The sequence below is a fragment of the Drosophila arizonae genome, chromosome 3 (assembly GCF_054131065.1).
Source record: "Drosophila arizonae isolate 15081-1271.41 chromosome 3, UAZ_ARI_1.0, whole genome shotgun sequence".
NCBI lineage: Eukaryota > Metazoa > Arthropoda > Insecta > Diptera > Drosophilidae > Drosophila > Drosophila arizonae.
In genome coordinates this window covers 32,944,243-32,966,093 of record NC_142923.1, presented here as the reverse complement: position 1 = coordinate 32,966,093, position 21,851 = coordinate 32,944,243, and the positions used below count along the sequence as shown (strand labels likewise).

General features: G+C 41.3%; 1 protein-coding gene across 1 annotated transcript; it reads right to left on the bottom strand.

Annotated features, from left to right (window-relative positions):
- Positions 1–6,279: 6,279 nt before the first annotated feature.
- LOC149270120 (uncharacterized) lies at positions 6,280–10,674 on the bottom strand. Its single transcript, XM_089464977.1, has one exon. The coding sequence runs from the start codon at positions 9,142–9,144 to the stop codon at positions 8,155–8,157; it is 990 nt and encodes a 329-aa protein (XP_089321103.1). The 5' UTR covers positions 9,145–10,674; the 3' UTR covers positions 6,280–8,154.
- Between the last annotated feature and the right edge of the window lie 11,177 nt (positions 10,675–21,851).

Genomic DNA, 21,851 nt, shown 5'->3' with positions numbered 1-21,851 from the left:
TAATCATTCTTTTATACATACATTAGAGTCCTGGTAGTCTACTCGTTGGTGATAGTCTTCCAAATATTTAAAACTTTTCATGTATTTTGAAATAAACAAGTAAGATGACTAGTCGAGACTGCTCGACTAGGAGATACCCTGAATCCTCTAATCTGATATTTTAATCAGTCTGCACTTCTTTTCGACACACATACATACACAGGTACGTATTAAAACGCGCTCTGCTAACTGCGCAGTAAGCAGCGACTGCGCCTGGGCTGCGCTGCAGTGTAGGCAACATTATAAGAATTTATTTGTTGAATAATTTAATTTCTAGACGTACACTCTTAATGTAACTTTCAGAGCGTAATCATATGTATGTACATTCCAAAGCACACGTCTCTAGTACTTGAAACACGTCTTTTACAAAGGTGAGGATGAGGGGGTGGATATAGGGATGGGGGGGTAAATTTGCAAGCTCTAGCTTTAAAAGTGTAGGAGATATAATTAAATAAATAGCTTTCGGTAAGGTTTTTGATCGATAATAAAATATCGGGAGTAGTTATCGATATTTAGAGAAAAACTTGATATGCGCGTGATATACGGACCTAGGAAACAAAATTTCAAGTCTCTAACTCTTATATATCTTTTGAGATCGACGCGTTCATACATACGGACGTACGGACAGGGCCAAATCGACTCAGCTCGTCGCCATGATCAAGAATATAAGTAAAAACGTTGAAGTCGGGCGTTACCGACTACGGAATACTCATTCACATCCCATCAACAATTTAGTAGTTAAGTTTCGCTCTAATACTGTGGAATATACAGGTTTTTCCGATTTGCCACGCCCCTACTGGGCGTAGACACCTCATTTTTGATCAGTTCTTAGAACGTGAAAATTATAGGGTAATTTCGATATGCCACGCCCCTAAAGAGGCGTAAAAATTATTTTTGGGTCATCGATAGAGGAGGTAACTTAACTCTCTAAATTTGAAACTTCTAGCTATTATACTTTAGGAGATATCAACTTTTGCGGTTTGACATGCGCCCTGTGGGCGGACATATATCCGACAAAGCTGTTTGGTCTTGGGTGATCAGCCCGAGTATATATACAAAATTTGAGGCCTCTCGCAATAGTGTCAATAGTGTCCAAAATATAGCAGAATTTAAAAAATCACTATATATTCAGTTCCGATTTTCCATGCCCCTAGTGGGCGGATCGGGAAAATTTTAACACTTTATAAATCGGAGATATACACGAATGTGTGTTCCAAATTTCAAGTCTCTAGCTTCAATAGCGCCGAAATAGATTGCGTTCATACGGACAGACGGAAAGCAAGACTGACATTGCACAAAATATATATATATACTGATTCACTTTCGTGAATGAGTATAAAAAGGAACGAAACAAGACGCAAAGATACGAGTGATCTTTTGTTGCTCTTTAAAGCTTCAAGTTGACCAAAAGAAATCTAACAGAAATGAAACCAAGGGAAACATGTGGGAGGGACAAACGAAGAGATGTACTTATTTTGGGTTACTTGATATTTTCAAGTAATGTTTGCAAACTGTTCAACTCTGTTGTAGAGTTAAAATTAGTTTAAAATGGAAAATAAATGCTGAAATTACAACGATTAAAAAAAACTCTAGTCAAGAGTGTCCAACAATACACTACCCTGATGCAAACTATTAAAAATTTGAATTTCTTTATATTTAAAAAACTGATAGTTTTGAATGTAAGTATATATATTATTACAAATATTGCCAGTATACAGTCTTGAATTTGCATGTAAGCAATGAAAACGGTGTTTCATTCTACTCAAGGCCATACTTTAAAAGAAATTTAGAGAGTTAGAGAAATGGGAGAGGGGAGGGCTGTTATAGGTTAGGCAACCACGCGGCCTGAACTCGCCAACCACGCCCACGCCTCTGCACGCGGGAGGGCGGCAGCAATCGAGTGGCGCGATCAATTATGCTTATATTCTAAAACTAGTTGCTATGACACTTACGACTACTTATTAACTAATTAGCAATACTTTACAAACTAACACTTATCCTACATATTATTTAACTTATTTTCTACCAAAATATAATTTCATGACTTCAACTTATCTCAGCTTATTCACTACAAAATATGACTCAAAATATAGTTCAACAAACCCATTTTCAATGGGAAATCAGGGTATAATGGTTTTGTTAAATGTATGTAACAGGCAAAAGGAGGCGTGGCAGACCCCATAAAGTATATGTATTCTTGATCAGGGTGACGAGCTGAGTCGATTTAACTCTGTCCGTCCGTCCGTCTGTCAGTCTATCCGTATGTTTGAACGCGTCGATCTCAGAAGATATAAGAGCTAGAGACTTGAAATTTTTTTTTCTAGGTCCGTGAATATCACGCGCATATCAAGTTTTTTTTCTAAATATTGATAACTGCTCTCGATATTTTATTATCGATTAAACACCTTATCGAAAGCTAGTTATTGAATTATATCTCCTACACCTTTAGATCTAGAGCTTGCAAATTTTAAATGTAGACTTATATGTATATTATATAATTTAAATTTTTGTTGTAATTTACCGCACACCGCTATATCCACCCCCTCACCCTCACCTTTGTAAAAGGCGTATTTCAAGTACTAGAGACTTGTGCTTTGGAATGTACATATATTTGAACATTTTGAATGTGTTCTGAAAGTTTCATTAAGATTGTACATCTAGAAATTAAATTATTCAACAAATAAATTCTTATAATGTCGCCTACACTGCAGCGCAGCCCAAGCGCAGTCGCTGCTTACTGCGCAGTTAGCAGAGCGCGTTCTAATACGTGCGTGTGTATCTATGTGTGCCGAAAAGAAGTGCAGAGTGATTAGAATATCATATTGGAGGGTTCAGGGTATCTCCTAGTCGAGCAGTCTCGAGTAGAGTAGAGTAGAGGCATCTCTTAAAAACTATCCAAATTTACTTAATTACAATGTCTGTAAAGCCAAAAGTCTATTCCGCACTCCATAAACTAAAATTTGCGACAGTGGGGTATAATTATGATACACAAAATGCAAGGAAAAATGCTAGCACAGAGCAAAAGTAAACGGTTCTTTCTTGATTTTCCATGAATTGAACAAAAATTTTGATATAAGCTACTGAAAATGCTCCTGTCTATAAAGTGATGTACAATTTATTTTTGAAAAACCTTTAATATGTTACAACGGTCTCAAAGTTTAAGTTGCTGGGTGGGCTATAATTATAATAAGCACTGTATGTAGAATCGATCGGCTGAAGAAATTGCTAAAATAGAGCGAAAAGAACAATTGCTCAGAGATTGTCAAAAGTATTTACACACATTTATTTTGCGTCTTAAGTATTTACACAAAACTTAAACAATGTTTATTGCTATTATTTAATGTTATTTATTTTGGATTTTTGTTTTATGTAACAAAGGGCTTATTTATGTAAATAAGTGTTCAGTTTTTTCAGCTTTTACGCCAATTACAGCTCGATGCCTTGCTAGAATTGATGCCACCAGGTATCGGGCAAAGCCAATTGTTAATTTCGACCAAATTTCGGTAATTTCCTTGATGATACCGTCCCGTTTTCGGTTAATCTGTTAGATTTCATCATTGCCCAAACATTTTCATTCATTAAGGCCCGGACTTTGCGAAGAACACGGCAGAATGGCTTGGTTTAAGTCCCTTTAAAACTTTTTGGGTACTGATCCTTTATGGCAAGGAGCATTATCTTGCTGCAGTAGCCAGTCAATGGCTAGAAATAGTCTGTTTCCCGATGTAATCATGGTGATTTAATATTGGCAGATATCCTGATTGATTTAGAGTGCCTTATATTGGCACCAAATCTACAAAACCATTGTATGGCAAGACATTACTTTCCACCTCCAAATCAGATAAGAGGCTCCAATGCATTTTTATACCCTGAACCCATTTTCAATGGGAAATCAGGGTATAATGGTTTTCTTGAAATGTATGTAACAGGCAGAAGAAGGCGTTGCAGACCCCACAAAATATATATATTCTTGATCAGGACGACGAGCTGAGTTGATTTGTCCCTGTCCGTCTGTCTGTCCGTCCGTTTGTCCGTCTGTCTGTATGTATGAACGCGTCGAATTCAGAAGATATAAGAGCTAGAGACTTCAAATTGTTTTTAAAATGTCCGTAATTACAGCGCGCATATCAAGTTTATCATTAAAAATCGATAACTCATCCCGATATTTTTATCGATAAAAAACCTTATCGAAAACCAGTTATAAAATTATATCTTCTACACCTTTATTGCTAGAGTCTCCAAATTTTTAATGTTTGCTTACATGCAGTTTATACAATTTCGGTTTTTGTTAAAATTAACCCCCCACCTCTAGATTCACCCCCTCACCCTTACTTTTGTAAAAAGCGTATTCCAAATACTAGACACTTGTGCTTTGGCAATTACATGCATATTTATGTTATAATCATTGTTTGAAGCTGCCGAGCTTTTTCGACAACTCTGGCTCCAATCATTTACGAAGGCAAAAAATAAAAACCAAAACGATATAATTTAGCTTATTATTTATTAATTTAATGCCGAGTCTGTGGACACTGTTTAGGCGGAGTTAATTAGATTCGAGACAAAATATGTAAGTGTTGCGTGAATGAAGACCGTTTTTGTACAGAGTTTAAAGAGCTGCCTCCCAAAGACCGCCAAAATGTGGCGAACGAGGAGGTATGAATTTCCAATCGAAGCTGTTGTTGATGCAGTAGTTGTGAACTTCAGTACGATGTTCCTGGCTCAAAAATAAACGTCTCAGATCCGCCAACTCGTTCCGTGCACCCACAAAGTTGGTTGCGTTGTCTGACCAGATGCACTAACGAAACGCTTGAGGGCGCCCAAAATGGCAGCTGTCGACAGATCCTTTGCAAGCTCCAGCCATACAGCCTTAGTTGTGAAACAAACGAAAACGCAGATGTAGCATTTTACTGATGCTCTATTTCGTCCATTGGGCTTGTAATAAAAGGGTCCACAATAGTCAACTCCAGTGATTGTGAATGCCGGTGAGCACTGTGTACGCTCCTTAGGCAAGTCTGCCATTATATGCTCAACTAGGCGAGGCCGGGATCTGCAGCAAATTATGCATTTTCGCAATGCTCGGGCAACAGTTTTCATGCCGCCTATGGGCCAAAACTGCAATCGAATAGCTGCAAGCAAAGCCTGCGGTCCGGCGTGGTGATGCATTTGATGAAAATGGGATATTATAGCGAAGGTTAAGGGATGGTTTTTGGGCAAAATAATTGGGTGACGCGCATCGAAGCCGAGAGTAGAATGCCCCAAACGACCACCAACTCTTAGTAGACCAAAATCATCCATAAACGGAAATAGCGAAAGAATGGCGCTTGACGAGTGTATATTCCTTCCATTCTGTAGGGCAGAGTATTCCGGTTGCAACTGAGCTCTTTGAGCAAGACGACATAATAGGAACGATCCTTGACGCAGATCATCCGATGATAACTCAGGTGATTTTATTTTCCGGATGAATTTATGAACATAACCAAAGATTCGCTTCATTATTCCGAATGAATTTATGTACTTGAATGACAAAAAGATGTCCACATGCTCTGCCGACAGCAAGACTCTTTGACGCATTTCAGGCAAGCATGCTTTAGACAAGCAGTGTCTAGGCCAATAACATTTTTCCTCTTGCAAAAAAGAAGGTCCATGCATCCATAATTTCGAGTGCAAGAGCTCTAACGGTGCTGCTCCTTTAGATAACATATCTGCAGGATTCATCTCAGTTGGCACGTAATGCCACTCCATGCCGATTGTGAGCTGCTGTATGGCACAAACCTTGTTAGAAACAAAAACATTTAATTTGGATGGCTCTTCCTTTAGCCAAGACAAGACCACCGCTGAATCTGACCAGCAATGCATCTCACATTCGAACAAGTTCAGTTTCTCTATCTCGCTTATCAAGTTCGCAAGCAGAAATGCAGCGCATAACTCAAGCTTAGGCACAGTGAGGGTCTTTAGTGGGGCGACTCTAGCCTTGGAACAGAGTAGATGCACTTTAACAGCATTGTTCTTCGACGACCGAACATAAACACAAGAGCCATAGGCCTGAAGGCTAGCATCGCAGAAGGCATGTAATTCAACTCTTGCTTTAAGTTGGAGTACATAACGAGGAAAGGTTGTATTGCTCACTTGATGAAAGTCCTTACAAAATTCGCTCCAAATCGTTTCCAATGATTGTGGTAGACTCTCATCCCATTGTTGCTTGTCTCTCCACATGCGTTGCAAGATGATTTTTGCCCTAGTTAATGTTGGTCCGATCAAACCTAACGGATCGTAGCATCGCGCAATGGTTGACAGAACTGAACGTTTTGTGTGTTTTCCAACACTAATTTTGGGCTCGAAAGTGAATACGAAGCTATCCTTTCGAGGCTCCCAGATGAGTCCAAGAGTTTTTGTCACATCGGTCCCATCGCCGAGTTTGAGAAACCTCTCCTGCTCTATTTCTGGAACTCCGCGAAGAATGTTGATTGAGTTTGAGCACCATTTTCTCAATTTGAAGTTGCCTCGCTCAAGAAGATTTTTAGTTTGTTCCATTATGTCGCGAACTTCTTCAACTGGATTGCCTCCTGAGATCAGATCGTCAACATAGAAATCTCGCAAAACAGTTTTAGCTCCTAGGGGGTATGATGACGACTCATCCATTGCTAATTGGTGCATTGCACGAATAACCAAAAAGAAGCGGGCTTGGTCCCATAAGTGACGGTATTCAATTTGAGGACTAGAATGTCGTCGTCTGATGAGTTTCGCCATAAGATACATTGAAGCATTGCATCAGGCTCTGAAACCTTCACACACCTATACATTTTACTAATATCACCTGTAAGTGCAATGGAAAATGTGCGAAAACGAACGAGTGTGTGAAACAATGTAGCTTGTATGGTCGGTCCTGACATAAGAATATCATTTAATGAAAGCCCAGATGTGGTAACAGCCGAACCGTCGAATACCACTCTCAGCTGTGTTGTCGAACTTTCTTCATTGTATACACAATGATGAGGCAAGAAGTATTTATATTTAGAAATCTCTGCGCTGGGCACCTGTGACATATGGCTGAGATCAATATATTCTTTCATAAATGCAGAGTATTTTTCCTTAATAGCATGATTTCGAGCAAACTTACGCTCCAAATTTAAGAGCCGATGCTTGGCCTGCACATAAGAGTCGCCCAAAGATTCGAAGCCTTGCTTTTTTGGCAAGCAGACTAAGTATTCCTCTGAAGCCGAGCGCTGTGTTTGGTATCATCCCAAAGTCTTTGAGTTGCGATGAACGATGAGAGTTTGGGGGCCGATCGCCTGATATGATCCAACCGAGTTGAGTTTTCTGCAAGACTGGCAACCCAGGTGCCAACATAATTTGCCCAATACACAACAGCTCAAAGAAAAGACCAGCTCCGATGAGAAGATCAATCCGCTGTGACTTATAAAATAAGGGATCAGCTAACTTTATATTTGAGGGTATGTTCCAACTATTAGTAGACATTAAAATTCCAGGCTGATTATCAGTAATCGTCTTGGCGATGATTGCGCTGATGGTAGTTGAGTAATCTGAAATCCGCGATTTCAGAACTAGATCGACTGAGTATCCTTCAGTTGAGAAGCTAGCATCTCAAATGCCAGAAACTGCAGTAAGCGACTTTCTTTTTCGGAGCTGAAGCTGATTAGCGAATTGCGTGGTAACAAAGTGAAGTTGAGATCCTGAATCTAAGAGTACACGACACGGAACAAATGTTCCAGCTCGATTCTTAACAAGGATTATAGCAGTGGCTAGAAGCACAACATCAGACGAATGAGGCGACAGATGGGCTTGAGGCAAAGAAGGTGACATTGCAACCATAGCAGAGGAATGTATTGCATTTGTTTGTTGGACAGTGATGGATGTATCTACTGAAGATTGATTGTAATGCAATAAGGTATGGTGTTTCGATTGACAAGTGCGGCAGGTACTAGATTTGCAATCTTTCAGCTGATGCCCCTTTCTTAGGCAATTTAGGCACAGAGCGAGTCTTTTGGCCTCCTTATGTCGTGCAATGGGGGGCAATTGCTCAAAACGCTTACATTGAAATATCATGTGGCTCGTGTCTTCGCAAAAGACACAACGACTGGGAGTTTTGGAAGCAACAAATTATTTTCTTAAATGTGTACTCACAATCTTCCCTGACTTGCCAACCTGACCATCCTGCAAAACTTGATCCACATTTTCAAGCATTCGACACCACTCTTGCAAGAACGTTGACAACTTGGCCCACGACGGTAACTCATTTGCTGATGATCGTTCCTCCCATTTGGCCTGAGTGCATTTGTCCAATTTCTGCAACACTGTTTGCATGATGATACAATCAGCGACTTCTTCCCTCGATGCAAGGGAATCCATAGCACGAATGTGAGATGTAACCTTATCCGCCAACTGCCTCAGTCTGCCCACAGATGAATCTGCCTTCTCAAGCCCAAATATCGCTCTGATGTGTGCCTGTAAAATAAAACGTTTATTATCAAATCGACGTTGAAGAATATCCAGAGCGACGCTATAGTTAGCCCTATTTATTTCCAATGAGCCGATGGTATCCAGCGCAGCACCACTTAAGCAGGACCGAAGATGTTGGAGCTTCTCAATAGGGCTGAGATCAGAGTCAGCATCTATGATCGTTTTGAACATAGAGAAAAAGTTTTCCCACTCAGTATAGATTCCACCAAATTTTGGCAATTCCAACTGCGGCAAACGCGACCGATTTGACATAATGAGTACTGGATGAGCATTTGTAAAGTTTGTATTAAGTGTCGAAGAAAACTGTTGATTTGGCCGACTTCCCAGTTCACGTTGAAGCAGGGCCTTAAACTTCAGTAGAATTGATTCAAATTTCACAGGTAAATCACTGGATATGGACTCAAAATCTGATTCTTCTAAGTTCGTGTGAACCGCATCGAAATTTGACTCTAATTTGGTGATCGAGACCAAAAGTACACGTAAATCACACGAATCCATATGGCTTAATTTGTCCGCGTCTGATTCGGCATATAGACTTTCGAGTCTATCGAAGAGCGCTTTCGTTTTACGCTTTAGATAAGTGACCTGAGATGCAGGCACTTGATCAGCACTCGATTCTAAATTATTCATTTTAGTCACAAATTTATTTTTTGAAAGAACACTTGCAATTGCAAAGTTAATGCACAAGCTAATATTACCACTTATACACTTCTAATTTAACTGCACCTTTTATATGCAAGCCCACTGTACATATGTATGTATTTTTGTAAATGTGTGATCGACACAGCTATTTTCGGAATAGCTGTGTGGACGCTGCTCAAAAAAAGCACCAAACGCGATGATCAACGGACGAAAATGAAAAATAATAAAGATAATCACAATGCAAAGCGAGTGCATGCAGATTATACGCAAAATTATATACACTGCTATATGCAGTTCGAACGAAATGTTAATGCTCTACAAGGTTGTGTCACAATGAAATTGATAATTTGAATGCACTATCTTGCACAAATGTTTTGTAAATTTCACTGATGAGCGACGCCAAGATGGTGTAATAACTTATAATGCGCTAAGCGAGCACCACAGAGTGTATTAGAATCACGTCGGGGTCACCAAAATGTTTGAAGCTGCCGAGCTTTTTCGACAACTCTGGCTCCAATCATTTACGAAGGCAAAAAATAAAAACCAAAACGATATAATTTAGCTTATTATTTATTAATTTAATGCCGAGTCTGTGGACACTGTTTAGGCGGAGTTAATTAGATTCGAGACAAAATATGTAAGTGATGCGCGAATGAAGACCGTTTTTGTACAGAGTTTAAAAGAATATAAATAAAGAGGAGTATGCAATTAACAGAGCGGATGAGATTTACATGTGTATGTGTGTTACGCTTTGTTATGTGCAAGAGTGCGCTAACAGCGAATGAGAATGACAAAGGCAAGAGATTAACTTAAGAGAAGCTTATTTAACTATTAAGAGCAATTATTAGCTGCTGCGCCGAACAATCATAATCTAAAAGTTTCATGAAGATCGTACGTCCATAAAAAAAGTTATTAAACAATTAAGTTCTCATAGTAAGCGCACACTGCAGCCCATGCGTGTGTGTTTGCGTGTTTCTTGTGTAAGCTGAAAGACGCGAAAAATTATTGAAATATCTATTGCTCCAAGGGTTCAGGGGATCTCGTAGTCGAGCAATCTCGACTAGAGCTTTCTTACTTGTTATTTTTATTATTTTTTAACGTCGATTGACTTAACGGAATTTAATGAAATTTGCAGCAATTGATCGACATATTCTATTGAATATTTGACAAATTTAAAAAAAAGAAAAATCATTCACAATTAGCTATAGTGGCAACTGACTTGAACTTGAATGTTTTTACTCGATAAAAACATAACGGGATGATTTATCGAATTTTAAAAGCAAACTCGACGTCCGCGCTGTATATACGGTCATTTAAAAAAGAAATTCAAGTCTGTAGCTCTTATATCTTCGGAAGTCGACGCGTTCAAACATACGGACAGACGGACAGACAGACATACGGCAGGGCCAAATCAACTCAGCTCGTCGCCCTGATCAAGAATATATATACTTTGTGGGATCTGCCACGCCTCCTTCTACCTGTTACATACATTTCAACAAACCATTATATTATACGAATCAATCAGAAAAACAATCGCTAAACAACAATCCCTATTATTGATATAATATTAAACGTACTACATATTTTAGATTTTATTTATTTAATACTAACATTTAAAAAAGATTCCCAAATATCAAAAATTAAAATTAAAATTACTATTCGCCTTCTCAAGCACATTACGTAATGTCTAATTAAATTTATTTTCTTTTTACAGATTGACAATATTACCATTGAATCTTCTTCAAGTTTGGAAATTTTAGGAAGAGTTGCAGCGTTGGAGGCTGAAAATAAGGAAATTAGAAATATTGTTTCGAATTTCGCTCAACTGTATAATGATATGTTGAAACGTATTTCAATTATCGAAAATAACAGAATTTTAAATTAAAATTTATTAGTGGCTTGATACGAATAATCATGAACACTTATATATAAGCGAAAACCAAATATTTACAAAATTGTGTGAATTATTGTCAACTCATTTATTGTCAACATTTGTATACTTGCTTTTTATTTATGAATCAAGAAGAATATGACGCTAATAATTGATATGTATAACCTGATCAGATAATAAAAAAAAAGTACTTGGAATATTAACAATTTTTAAATAACAACCTTTTTATACCTGAACCCATTTTCAATGGGAAATCAGGGTATAATGGTTTTGTTAAATGTATGTAACAGGCAGAAGGAGGCGTGGCAGACCCCATAAAGCCGGGGACAGACTCAGTCTGCCCAATAATGCATAATAATACTAAACAATAATAATACTAATAATACTAAACAACTCAACTAAAAATAAAATTCAATATCAATTTAACACTAAACAATACAACTAAAAATCAAATTCAATATTAACTTAATACTACACAATACAACTAACAAGTAAGAAGGCTCCAGTCGAGACTGCTCGACTAGGAGATACCCTGAACCCTCTAAGCTGATATTCTAATTATTCTGCACCTCTTTTATGCACACATACCTACACATGCATCCACACGCACGCATAAGCCTGCGCTCTGTTAACTGCGCAGTAAGCAGCGACTGCGCTTGGGCTGCGCTGCAGTGTGGGCAATATTATGAGAATTTATTGGTTGAATAATTTCTTTTATAGACATACGATCCTAATGAAATTTTCAGAGTGTAATCATATGGTGAATATGTGTGTACATTCCAAAGCCCAAGTCCCTAGTACTTGAAATGCGTTTTTTACAAATTGGGTGAGAAGGGGGCGTGGTATCCAAAATCTGTAAATTACAAAAGCTTTGTATCGATTAACTTTATATACAACGCAAATTTGAAGACTCCAGGTCTAAAAATGTTTAAATTAGGCTAAAAAAACAAAATCAATTTTTCGATTATTCTCGATAAAAAGTTATCGGACGATTTATCGAAAAAATAAAGCAAACTCGTACTGCGTATGGTACACACGAGTATGCATGTCAAATTTCAGCTCTCTAGCTCTTATAACTTCTGAGATCGACGCACTCATACGGACGGACGGACGGACAGACGGACTTGGCTATATCGACTCAGCTCGTCGCGCTGATCAAGAATATATATACTTTGTGGGGGGGTCCTTCTGCCCGTTACATACTTTTTCACAAAACCATTATACCCTGATTTCCCATTTTCAATGGGTTCAGGGTATAAAAATCAATTTTCACTTGTTATAAAAATCTTGCGAGGCGGTAATTGGCGAGCCGCCTCACCCCCCCCCCCCCCCCCCCCCTTACTTAACAAGGAGACGACCACGGCTCCTGTGGCCGCCACCGTGACATTATACACGCCGTTCTCTAAAGCGCGTGCTGCGGTGTTGTCTACTGCAGGCGTCAGCTTCCCTCTTCACTAGCTCCACAACCTCCTCCGCCAAATCCGTGCCATCCGGACGCACCGTCCACTTCCGCGGGATGAATGGAAACGCCTCCCGTTCTGTGTTATACTCAGTGCTTGACCGGGACGCCTCGTCCGACTGCCAACCCTCGAGAACGTCATCGAGCTCCCTTTGGTGGCTTGATCCCCTCAGACGAGAATCGTCCAGCTTTCGCCACTTGGTTTGGGATTCGGCGAAGCTATCTCGTCGCCTCCGTCGGGTGGCTCCAACACGGCCCGATGCTCCAGTGACGTCCGGGGATGCAGCACGAACCTCGCCGAAAAGTCGGGACACGCCAACACTGGCGCGGTCGTGAGACTTTCTTTGAGTTTCTTCAATGATTCCTCCTGCTCGTCGCTCCATTCCCATTTCTGGCCCTTCTTGAGGAGTCTCGTCATTGATTCCACCATCGACGCAAAGTTCGGCACAAACCGCCTGTACCACGACGCCATTCCCAAACACTGTCGTAACTCCTTGAGGGTCGAGGGTGTCGGAAAACGGCGGATCGCCTCGACCTTTGCGGGATCCGTTCATATACCTTCGTCACTGATGACATGTCCGAGATAGACCAACCTTTTCCTAAAGAAACTGCATTTCTTCCGGTTTATTCGAAGGTTTTCTTTCCTCAACCGGCGGAAGATCTCCCTCAAGTTCTCCAGATGCTGCGCTTTCGTGGCACCGATCACCACGATGTCATCTAAATATGCAAAAGCGTGCGGCTCCATGCCCGGTCCTATTACTGTGTCCAGCGCTCTTTGGAACGTAGCGCCCGCTGAATGTAAGCCGAATGGCGTCACTCGCCATTGAAATAATCCTCTCCCTGGCACCGTGAATGCCGTGCATTCCCTGCTATCCGCCGTCAGGGGGATCTGCCAGTATCCGCTCTTCAAATCCAGGGTGGATATTTATCGTGCGTGTCTCAGCCTCTCGAGGATGTGATTGATCCGTGGAACGGGTTAGGTATCTGGAATTGAATGTGCATTTAGCTGTCTGTAGTCCACACACATTCGCCAATCTCCAGTCTTCTTTTTACTAAGACGCTGGGTGCACTATGCGGACTTCGCGACGACTCGATAGCTCCAGCTCGAATCAATTCGTCTACCTGTTCGTCAATCACCTTCCTCATAGCCGGATTCTTGGGATAATATCTTTGCTTAAGAGGCCAATCATCCCGCATCATTATGCTATGCTCGGAGATATTTGAGACTCCGTCGAGCCCCTCGAAAAGTGCCAACTCTGCTTCCAGGAACTCCTTCAACTCGTCCTCCAGGTCCTCCGGCCACCCTGCGCCGTCAGGGGAAGACTCCGTATTCTCCTCATCCTCTTCTTGGCCTATTGAACACCCCGGTGACTGGCTACTCCGAATTTCACCTACGTCCTCCGCCTCCAATCCTGCCAACTTAACTCCTTCGGCTCTTCCTCCAGATCCTTCGTCCTCGCTAGCTGAGGACACTTCCTGAGTTCTTCCTTCGGCGTCTTCCAGCCTCTCTTGATCGACTGGGCAGGTGGCCCGCCACTCTTTGACGTGCCCTGCCCATCGACCGGCAATCCTCCGCCCGCCGACGCCGCACCCCCCTTCTGCGTCGGCGAACCACACGGTGCCTCGGGGCCTCTCTTCCGTCCCTGTCCGCGAATCCTTGATCGAGCAAGCGATTCCGGATCTCCAGACCAATCGCTCTCTATCGACACCCATTGCACGCGTATCAGGGACGTCTTTCCGTTCACCTCCTCTTGCATCCTCATCGTCCTCCCCTCCTCCGCCGTAAGGGGACTCCTCGTCTTGTCCTCGCTCTTGTGCAGGGTGCCTCAGTCTGCTCCCCTCGTTGCTCTGATTGCAACGTCCCTCTGCGCTCCTGTCTCGTCGTCCGCAGCGTTGACAGCCGATCACTCGCGCTTCGCGTTGCCGCTGGCGACGTCGCTACATGATCCGCGGCCTGCCCTTCAAGCCAGAAGTCCTGTGCCTCTGTGCCGAACGGGTTGCCTTGCCTGCCCTCCACCGGCCCCGACCAGGCAATCTTCGCCGCAATCCTCTCTTCCCGCTCTCTCCGCTGCCCTTGCACCTTTTCGTATTCCGCCGCCATCTGCGTAAGCTGCGTCAGGGTGGCGAAGTCGTGACGCCTTACGTATAGCCGGTAGTCTGGAGCCGCGTTCTCGTAAGCTCGGTTCAGCTCCTGTGCCGCGCTGTATTTCGCCCCACGCATCAACAGCCTGAGTTCAATCAGGTAGTCCCTGAAGCTCTCTCCCTCTCTTTGATGGCGTGCCCTTATGTAGTCTTCTAAGCGTTCGAGGTACTGGGGAGAGAGGAAAAAGTCCAAGAATTCTCTTCTGAAATCTGTCCACGACGAGTCCCTCAGTCCGCTGGTCAAGAACCATTTCTCCGCCTTGCCTACGAATACCACACTCATCGCTCGTGGTATCCGATCCAACTCGATGCCGTAAATACTCGCTCGTTCCTCCAACATCTCCACGAAATCCAACGGATCTGATCGGCCGTCATACTCCATACCCCATTTCCGTACTTGCTCAGCGATGACCCAGGGCGGGCACCTCTCCGGCGCTACCGAGGGTGCGTGCAGCCGATGACTAGTGCCGCGCCACCCAAAGCGAAATTGTGGCATTCTCCTCCCTCCATCTTCGTATCCAAATAACTTCTCTGGTTCCGCTCCGTTCCGCTTAATCTACCCTTATTCACCAAATCTAATTTATCATACCCTTTTCCTTCATTTTCCTGATCTCTCTATTTTCCTTTTGTCTTTACCCGTTTCTTCGTAACCCTCTCCTTCCATTTTCCTCTTCTTTATCTTATTCTATTCCTCTTTATTTTACTTTTCTTGATTTCATCTTAATCAATTTGTCTTTATATACTTTCTCGCATTTAATCTTATTCGACATCATCTTGTTTTACCTTCTCGCATTTGATCTCATTCTATTTTTTTTTTTTTTTTTTTAATTTATTTTCTTTTCTTTTTCCAAAAAAATTTTTTTTTGCGTTCTTATTTTAGTGCTTTTTGTTTTCCCTTTTTTTTTTTTTTTTTTATTTGTTTGATTTTTTTTATTTTTTTTTTTTCTTCTCTTCTCTTTGTGACTTATCCTATACAATTTTGCTTACATTTGCCATCTTATTTCATTTCATTTCCTCTTACCTTCTTAATCTAATCTTTGTTCACTTATTCTAGCTTTATTTTGTTTTCTTTATTTACTCTTAATCTATTTTTTTTTTTTTTTTTTTTTACCTTTTTTGTTTCTTTACGCTTCTCTTTATTCGCTTTTAATTCATTATTGTTCGTTTAAGTGACTTTATATCATCTTCTCTTCGCATTTCTTTATTTGCTTTCAATTACATTTTCTTTGTTCGCTCAGAAACCAGTTTCATTCCCTTTTCGCTTCTCTTTATACGCTTTAATTGGTCTTCCGTTAGTTTAACTTGCTATATTTTATCTTCATCACCTTACTTTCATTTCCCTTGATCACTTTCTTTCGCTACCCTTACTTAATTTTCCTCGTTGCTTCACTCCATCTTCATTATCGAATCTTGCCCTTCTTCATTTCCTACTTGTTTCCCCTCTCTTCACTTTACGATTGCTAGATTTTGCCTCGTTCTCTTTACTTTACCTCCTCACTTCTTGAATACATTCCACTTCACCCTGCTTTATTCCGATTCGCTCCGCCTTGTTTATTTGTTATATATCATTTTTATTTTATATTATTTTATTTTATTTTAATTTATTTTACTTTATTTTATTTTATTTTAGTTTATTTTATTATATTTTCTTGATCAGGGCGACGAGCTGAGTTGATTTAGCCCTGTCCGTCTGTCCGTCCGTCTGTCCGTATGTTTGAACGCGTGGATCTCAAAAGATATAAGAGCTAGAGACTTGAAATTTTTTTTCCTAGGTCCGTGTATAGCACGCGCATATCGAGTTTTGCTTTAAATATCGATAAATTGCCCCGGTTTTTTGTTATCGATTACATCTTTAAAGCTAGAGTCTCCAAATATTTTATGTATACTTATATGCATTTTATACAATTTCGGTTCTTGTCAAAATTTACCCCCCACTCCTAATTCACCCCATCATCCTCACATTTCTATAAGGCGTATTTCAAATACTACAGTCTTGTGCTTTGGCAAATACATACATATCTATGATATAATCATAATCTGAAAGTTTCTTGAAGAAACTACATCCACAAGAAAAGTTGTTGAACAATCCGACACAAGCCACGACTGCAGCCAATGCGTGTTTATGCGTGCGTGCGTATCTCTGTGTGTATGCCTTTGTGTGTGTGTGTATGATATGTATGTGGGTGTTTTTTTTGTTTGTTTTGTTTTTTATACCCTGAACCCATTTTCAATGGGAAATCAGAGTATAATGGTTTTGTTGAAATGTATGTAACAGGCAGGAGGCGTGGCAGACCCCACAAAGTATATATATTCTTGATCAGGGCGACGAGCTGAGTTGATTTGGCCCTGTCCGTCTATCTGTCCGTCTGTCCGTATGTATGAACGCGTCAATTTCAGAAGATATAAGAGCTAGAGACTTCAAATTTTTTTTAAACGTCCGTAATTACAGCGCGCATATCAAGTTTATCATTAAAAATCGATAACTCATCCCGATCTTTTTTTATCGATAAAAACCCTTATCGAAAACCCGTTATAAAATTATATCTTCTACACCTTTATTGCTAGAGTCTCCAAATTTTTAATGTATGCTTATATGCAATTTATACAATTTCGGTTTTTGTTAAAATTTACCCCCCACCCTTAAATTCACCCCCTCACCCTCACTTTTGTAAAAAGCGTATTTCAAATACTAGACTTGTGCTTTGGCAATTACATGCATATCTATGTTATAATCATAATCTGAAAGTTGCATGAAGATCATACGTCCACAAAAAAAGGTATTAAGCAATTAAGTTCTCATAGTAAGCGCTCACTGCCACCCATGCGTGTTTATGCTTGTGTGTGTATATGTATGAAAATGTTTGTGTATGTGTGTGTGTATGTGTGTGTGTGTATGTGTGTGTGTGTGTATGCGTTTGTGTGTGTATGCGTGTGTGTGTGTATGTGTGTCTGTATGCGTGTGTGTGTATGTATGCCTGTGTGTGCGTACGTGCGTGTGTGTGTGTGTGTGCGTGTTTCTTGTGTAACCTGAAAGACGCGAAAAATTATTGAAATATCTATTGCTCCAAGGGTTCAGGGGATCTCGTATTCGAGCAGTATCGACTAGATCTTTCTTACTTGTTATATTCTATATTCGTTTATTTACAATCTTATTATACTACAAGTTGCAAGTTGAGTGGTGGCTCGGATAGCGCGCGATGCTTGCGGGACGGCCGTAAAGCATTGCTTCGCACTATGCGCTACCTATTCGCTCGACTCTGCGCAGCTCCATCATTACTGTGGCCGCGAAGGTGCTTGTTAGTTCCCAAGCTTCCTCCGATTCCAGCATGGCGTTGACAATGTTGTCCGCTCTGATGGATCGGCCCTGTGCCTCTTCTAGACAACGCCTCTCCTCCAGGAACCGTCCACATACGAAAAGAATGTGGTTGGCGTCTTCCACATGCCCTCGCCACCAGGGGCACTCGTCAGTTTCCTCGTGACAAAAGCGCTTCAAATAGCTTAGAAAGCATCCATGGATAGAAGTTAACCTCGCCGTGTTTGCGGTTAACCCATGGTTCGAGCTCCGGGATGAGCTTGTGCGTCCACCGCCCTTTAGCTGAGCTATTCCACCTTCTTTGCCATCGTGCGATGCTGTTCGCCCTGACAGCGTTGAGTCGCGTAGGCCCGTGCGAATTCCGCTCCACGGCTTCGGCGACCAAATACTCCAGTGGCACCATACCAGCTATGACAAGCGCCGATGCTGCGGTCCTGAAAGCGCAGCTGACTCTGATTGCGCTCAGTCTGTAGATCACGCAAATGTCCCGGCTGTATCTCGGCGTTGCCATCGCTCTTGAGCATATTGGCGCAGCATAGAGGATGACAGACCTAATGACGCTCATTAGAAGAAGACATCGTTGCTGTTTAGGTCCCCTCGTGTTAAGCATAATTCTCGAGAGAGCTCTACAAGAATCAGCTGCCCTTTTATGCACATATTCTAAGTGCTCGCGGAAAGTTAATTTATTTATTTATTTATTTATTTCTTAAAGCTATTGACAAAAACGAGAGTCAATTTTAATTTAAAAAAGCCTATACAAAGTACACGATATAATTTCAAATAGTAACACCAACCCGATGGGGGTATTTTATTTGCCAGTCCGGCCGGCTATGCCCACGTCTCACAGCCAAATATGGTCAGTGATACTATTGAAGCTATGAAAAGAAAGTGTTAGTAAGAAACTTAAAAAAATAAAATATTAAAATGTTGGTTATTAACAATATCTAGCATAATTAAAATAATTCTTAAAATAATAATAAAAATAAAAAAATAATAATAATAATATAAAAAAAAAATAAATAAATAAATAAAAGTTAAAAAAAACAATAATAAAAAAAAGAAAATAAGAAGAGATAAAGTATAGAAAAAGAAAAAGGACGGTAATAAAAGAAGTTGCAAGAAAAGTTAATAAAAAGAATAAGAAATAATAACAAGAAAAGAGAAAGGGAAGAGCCAAAAATAGAGTATAAGAATAGAATTGAGAAATCACTAACACAACATTAGCAGCAAAAACGTATGCCAATGCTTATGCCTGGGCATTGTGAGTGATTTCCCTAAGATAAGCTGATAGTACACTTTTTATTTTAGAAGGAGAGAGCTCTAAGGAAAAAACGTGATAATATTTATTAAAATTAACACAAAGAACATGAAACGCACTGTGCAAAGAATAATCCCTAGTGCACACAGGTAAATGAAGCGGACGATAGTGTCTAGTTGCTCGGGACGGAACCAAAAAATTTAGACGACCCAACAAAGAGGACGAATCAATATCACCACTAATCAATTTATGCAGAAAAACAATTCCTAAAATTGTTCTGCGATTGGTTAGCGATGGAAGATCAATTAGCTGGAGCCTACTATGATAAGACGGTAATCGTAAATTACTGTCCCATCTAAGGTCTCTTAAGGCAAAGAGAAGAAACTGTTTTTGGACCGATTCGATACGATCCTGATACAGTTTATGTTGCGGAGACCATACGACAGAGCAATACTCTAGAATAGGACGCACAAGCGAAGTAAATAAGCGCTTGGTAATAAAAGGATCTTTAAATTACTTAGACCAACGTTTAATAAAGCCAAGCACACTTTTGGCTTCATTAATGATGGTAGAAATATGAAGATTAAAGTTAAGTTTACAGTCAAAGAACACACCAAGATCTTTGACTGTAAAGATGCGTCGTAAGGACGCATAAGGACGCGTTGTGTCTAACATAACGCCAAGATACTTAATCGCCCTCTTTGACGCGATGCTGACGCTGCCTAACCTTATATTGGGAGACTCCACTTTTTTGCGACTGCTTACTAGGACGACTTCCGTCTTGTGCGCAGCAAGCTCGCGCCCAGCTCCTGTCAACCAGCTTCGTCACAGCTTCACATATCCTCTGTATCTTTAAGCTCCTTGCCTATGGCGACGACGGCCACATCATCAGCAAAGCCAATGGTGTGCGCACCTGCTGTTACTTCCAAGCGCAGTACGCCGTCGTACATGATATTCCATAGGAGAGGCCCCAGCACTGAGCCTTGGGGTACTCCAGCTGACACTGTATGAGTTTGGGGACCCTTACTCGTGTTGTACACCAGTGTTCTTCCTCTGAAGTAGCTCTTTATTATCTCTTTCAGATAGTTAGGGATATTATATTGTGACAGCGCATTCAGTATCATATCCCAACTAGCTGTGTTGAAGGCGTTCTTAACGTCCAGGGTCGCGATGATGCAGTATTGCTTCGTCCCGTGCCTCCATCTGGTGCCTTGCATGGCGGAAGTTGCCAGGCCAACAACTTTTTCTAGAGCATCTGTTGTTGACCGGGACTTCCGGAATCCAAATTGAGTTGGTGATAGGCCTCCGGCGCTACCAAAAGCAGTCTCCAGTCTAGAGCAGATCAATTTCTCAAACACTTTTCCTATGGTGTCTAAGAGACAGATCGGTCTGTATGAAGATGGCTCGTCTGGTGGTTTGCCAGCCTTGGGTAGCAATACCAGGTTCTGGGTCTTCCATTTTGTAGGGAACGTCTCTTGTAGTAAGCATTCGTTAAATAATTCGGCGAACGTACTAGGGTGCAGGGTAAGGGCTAGCTTTAGCGCACGATTTGGGATCCCGTCCGGCCCTGGAGCTGTATTGGTTCTAAGACCTCTGAGAGTTACTAAGATTTCTTCGTCTGTAACTAAAACAATTTGAGTGCTCGTTGAGCCCTGATGTGCAGACTCGGACTCCAGGGCATGAATGGAGCTTAATCTTTATGGAAAGAGCGTTTCCACAATCGATTTAAGCTCCAGACGATCCGTCGGCTGCACCTGTTTACCTGCGTATAGTCTTTTAAATACTGTCTTATATGCCCTGCCCCAAGGGTCATATTCGGCTGAGTCGCACAACTCTAGAAAGCATTCTCTTTTGCTTGCCCGAATGGCCTTCTTCAACTGTCTTCTGGCTGCCTGGTAAGCTAATTGTTTTTCGAAAAACGTAAACTTACCCCGAGCCCGTTGATAGCTTCTTCTCGCCTGGATGCATTTGCGACGAATGTCACCTATTTGAGCATTCCACCAATACGTAGGCTCTTGTTGTCGCGTGAACTGCTTGCGGCTGCATTGCAGGCACTCTGTATTTGGGCCACCATTTGGCATGCTCTGGCCTCAGCATTACCAATTGTGCCCAGAGACTGAATGGCCTCTGAAAAAGCCGCGGGATCAAAAGTATCCAGCCGATACGATTCCCTCCACAAGGTTGACGCCCTGGCAGGTGGCTCACCAATTATGAACAGGAGTGCCATATGATCGCTGCCCGTATAGCTATCGCAGTTGCTCCATGTTGCTTCCCGAACGAGGGATGAAGTGACAAAAGTAATGTCAATTACAGAGCCGTATCCAGCCCGACTGAAGGTGAACTCGTAGCCAGTGTTGAGCAGTGCAACATCTAGAGTCGCGACATGCTAATAAGAATCAAGCCCATCTGGACCATCTAGGTTACTCTTCTTCCCATCAGAAAATATGACCTGATGGGGTAAAAAATTTTAAATATACTGTAAGTCAAAAGACGATTATTCAAACGGGCGTATGTCAGATCGGTCGCAATATGTCTTTCGGCAAAATCAAGTCGAGCAACCTTGTGGCGACTTAGCAACTTGGGTGGTTTGGTCAGTTTAGATTTCTTTATGATACCTGAGCTCTTAACTACT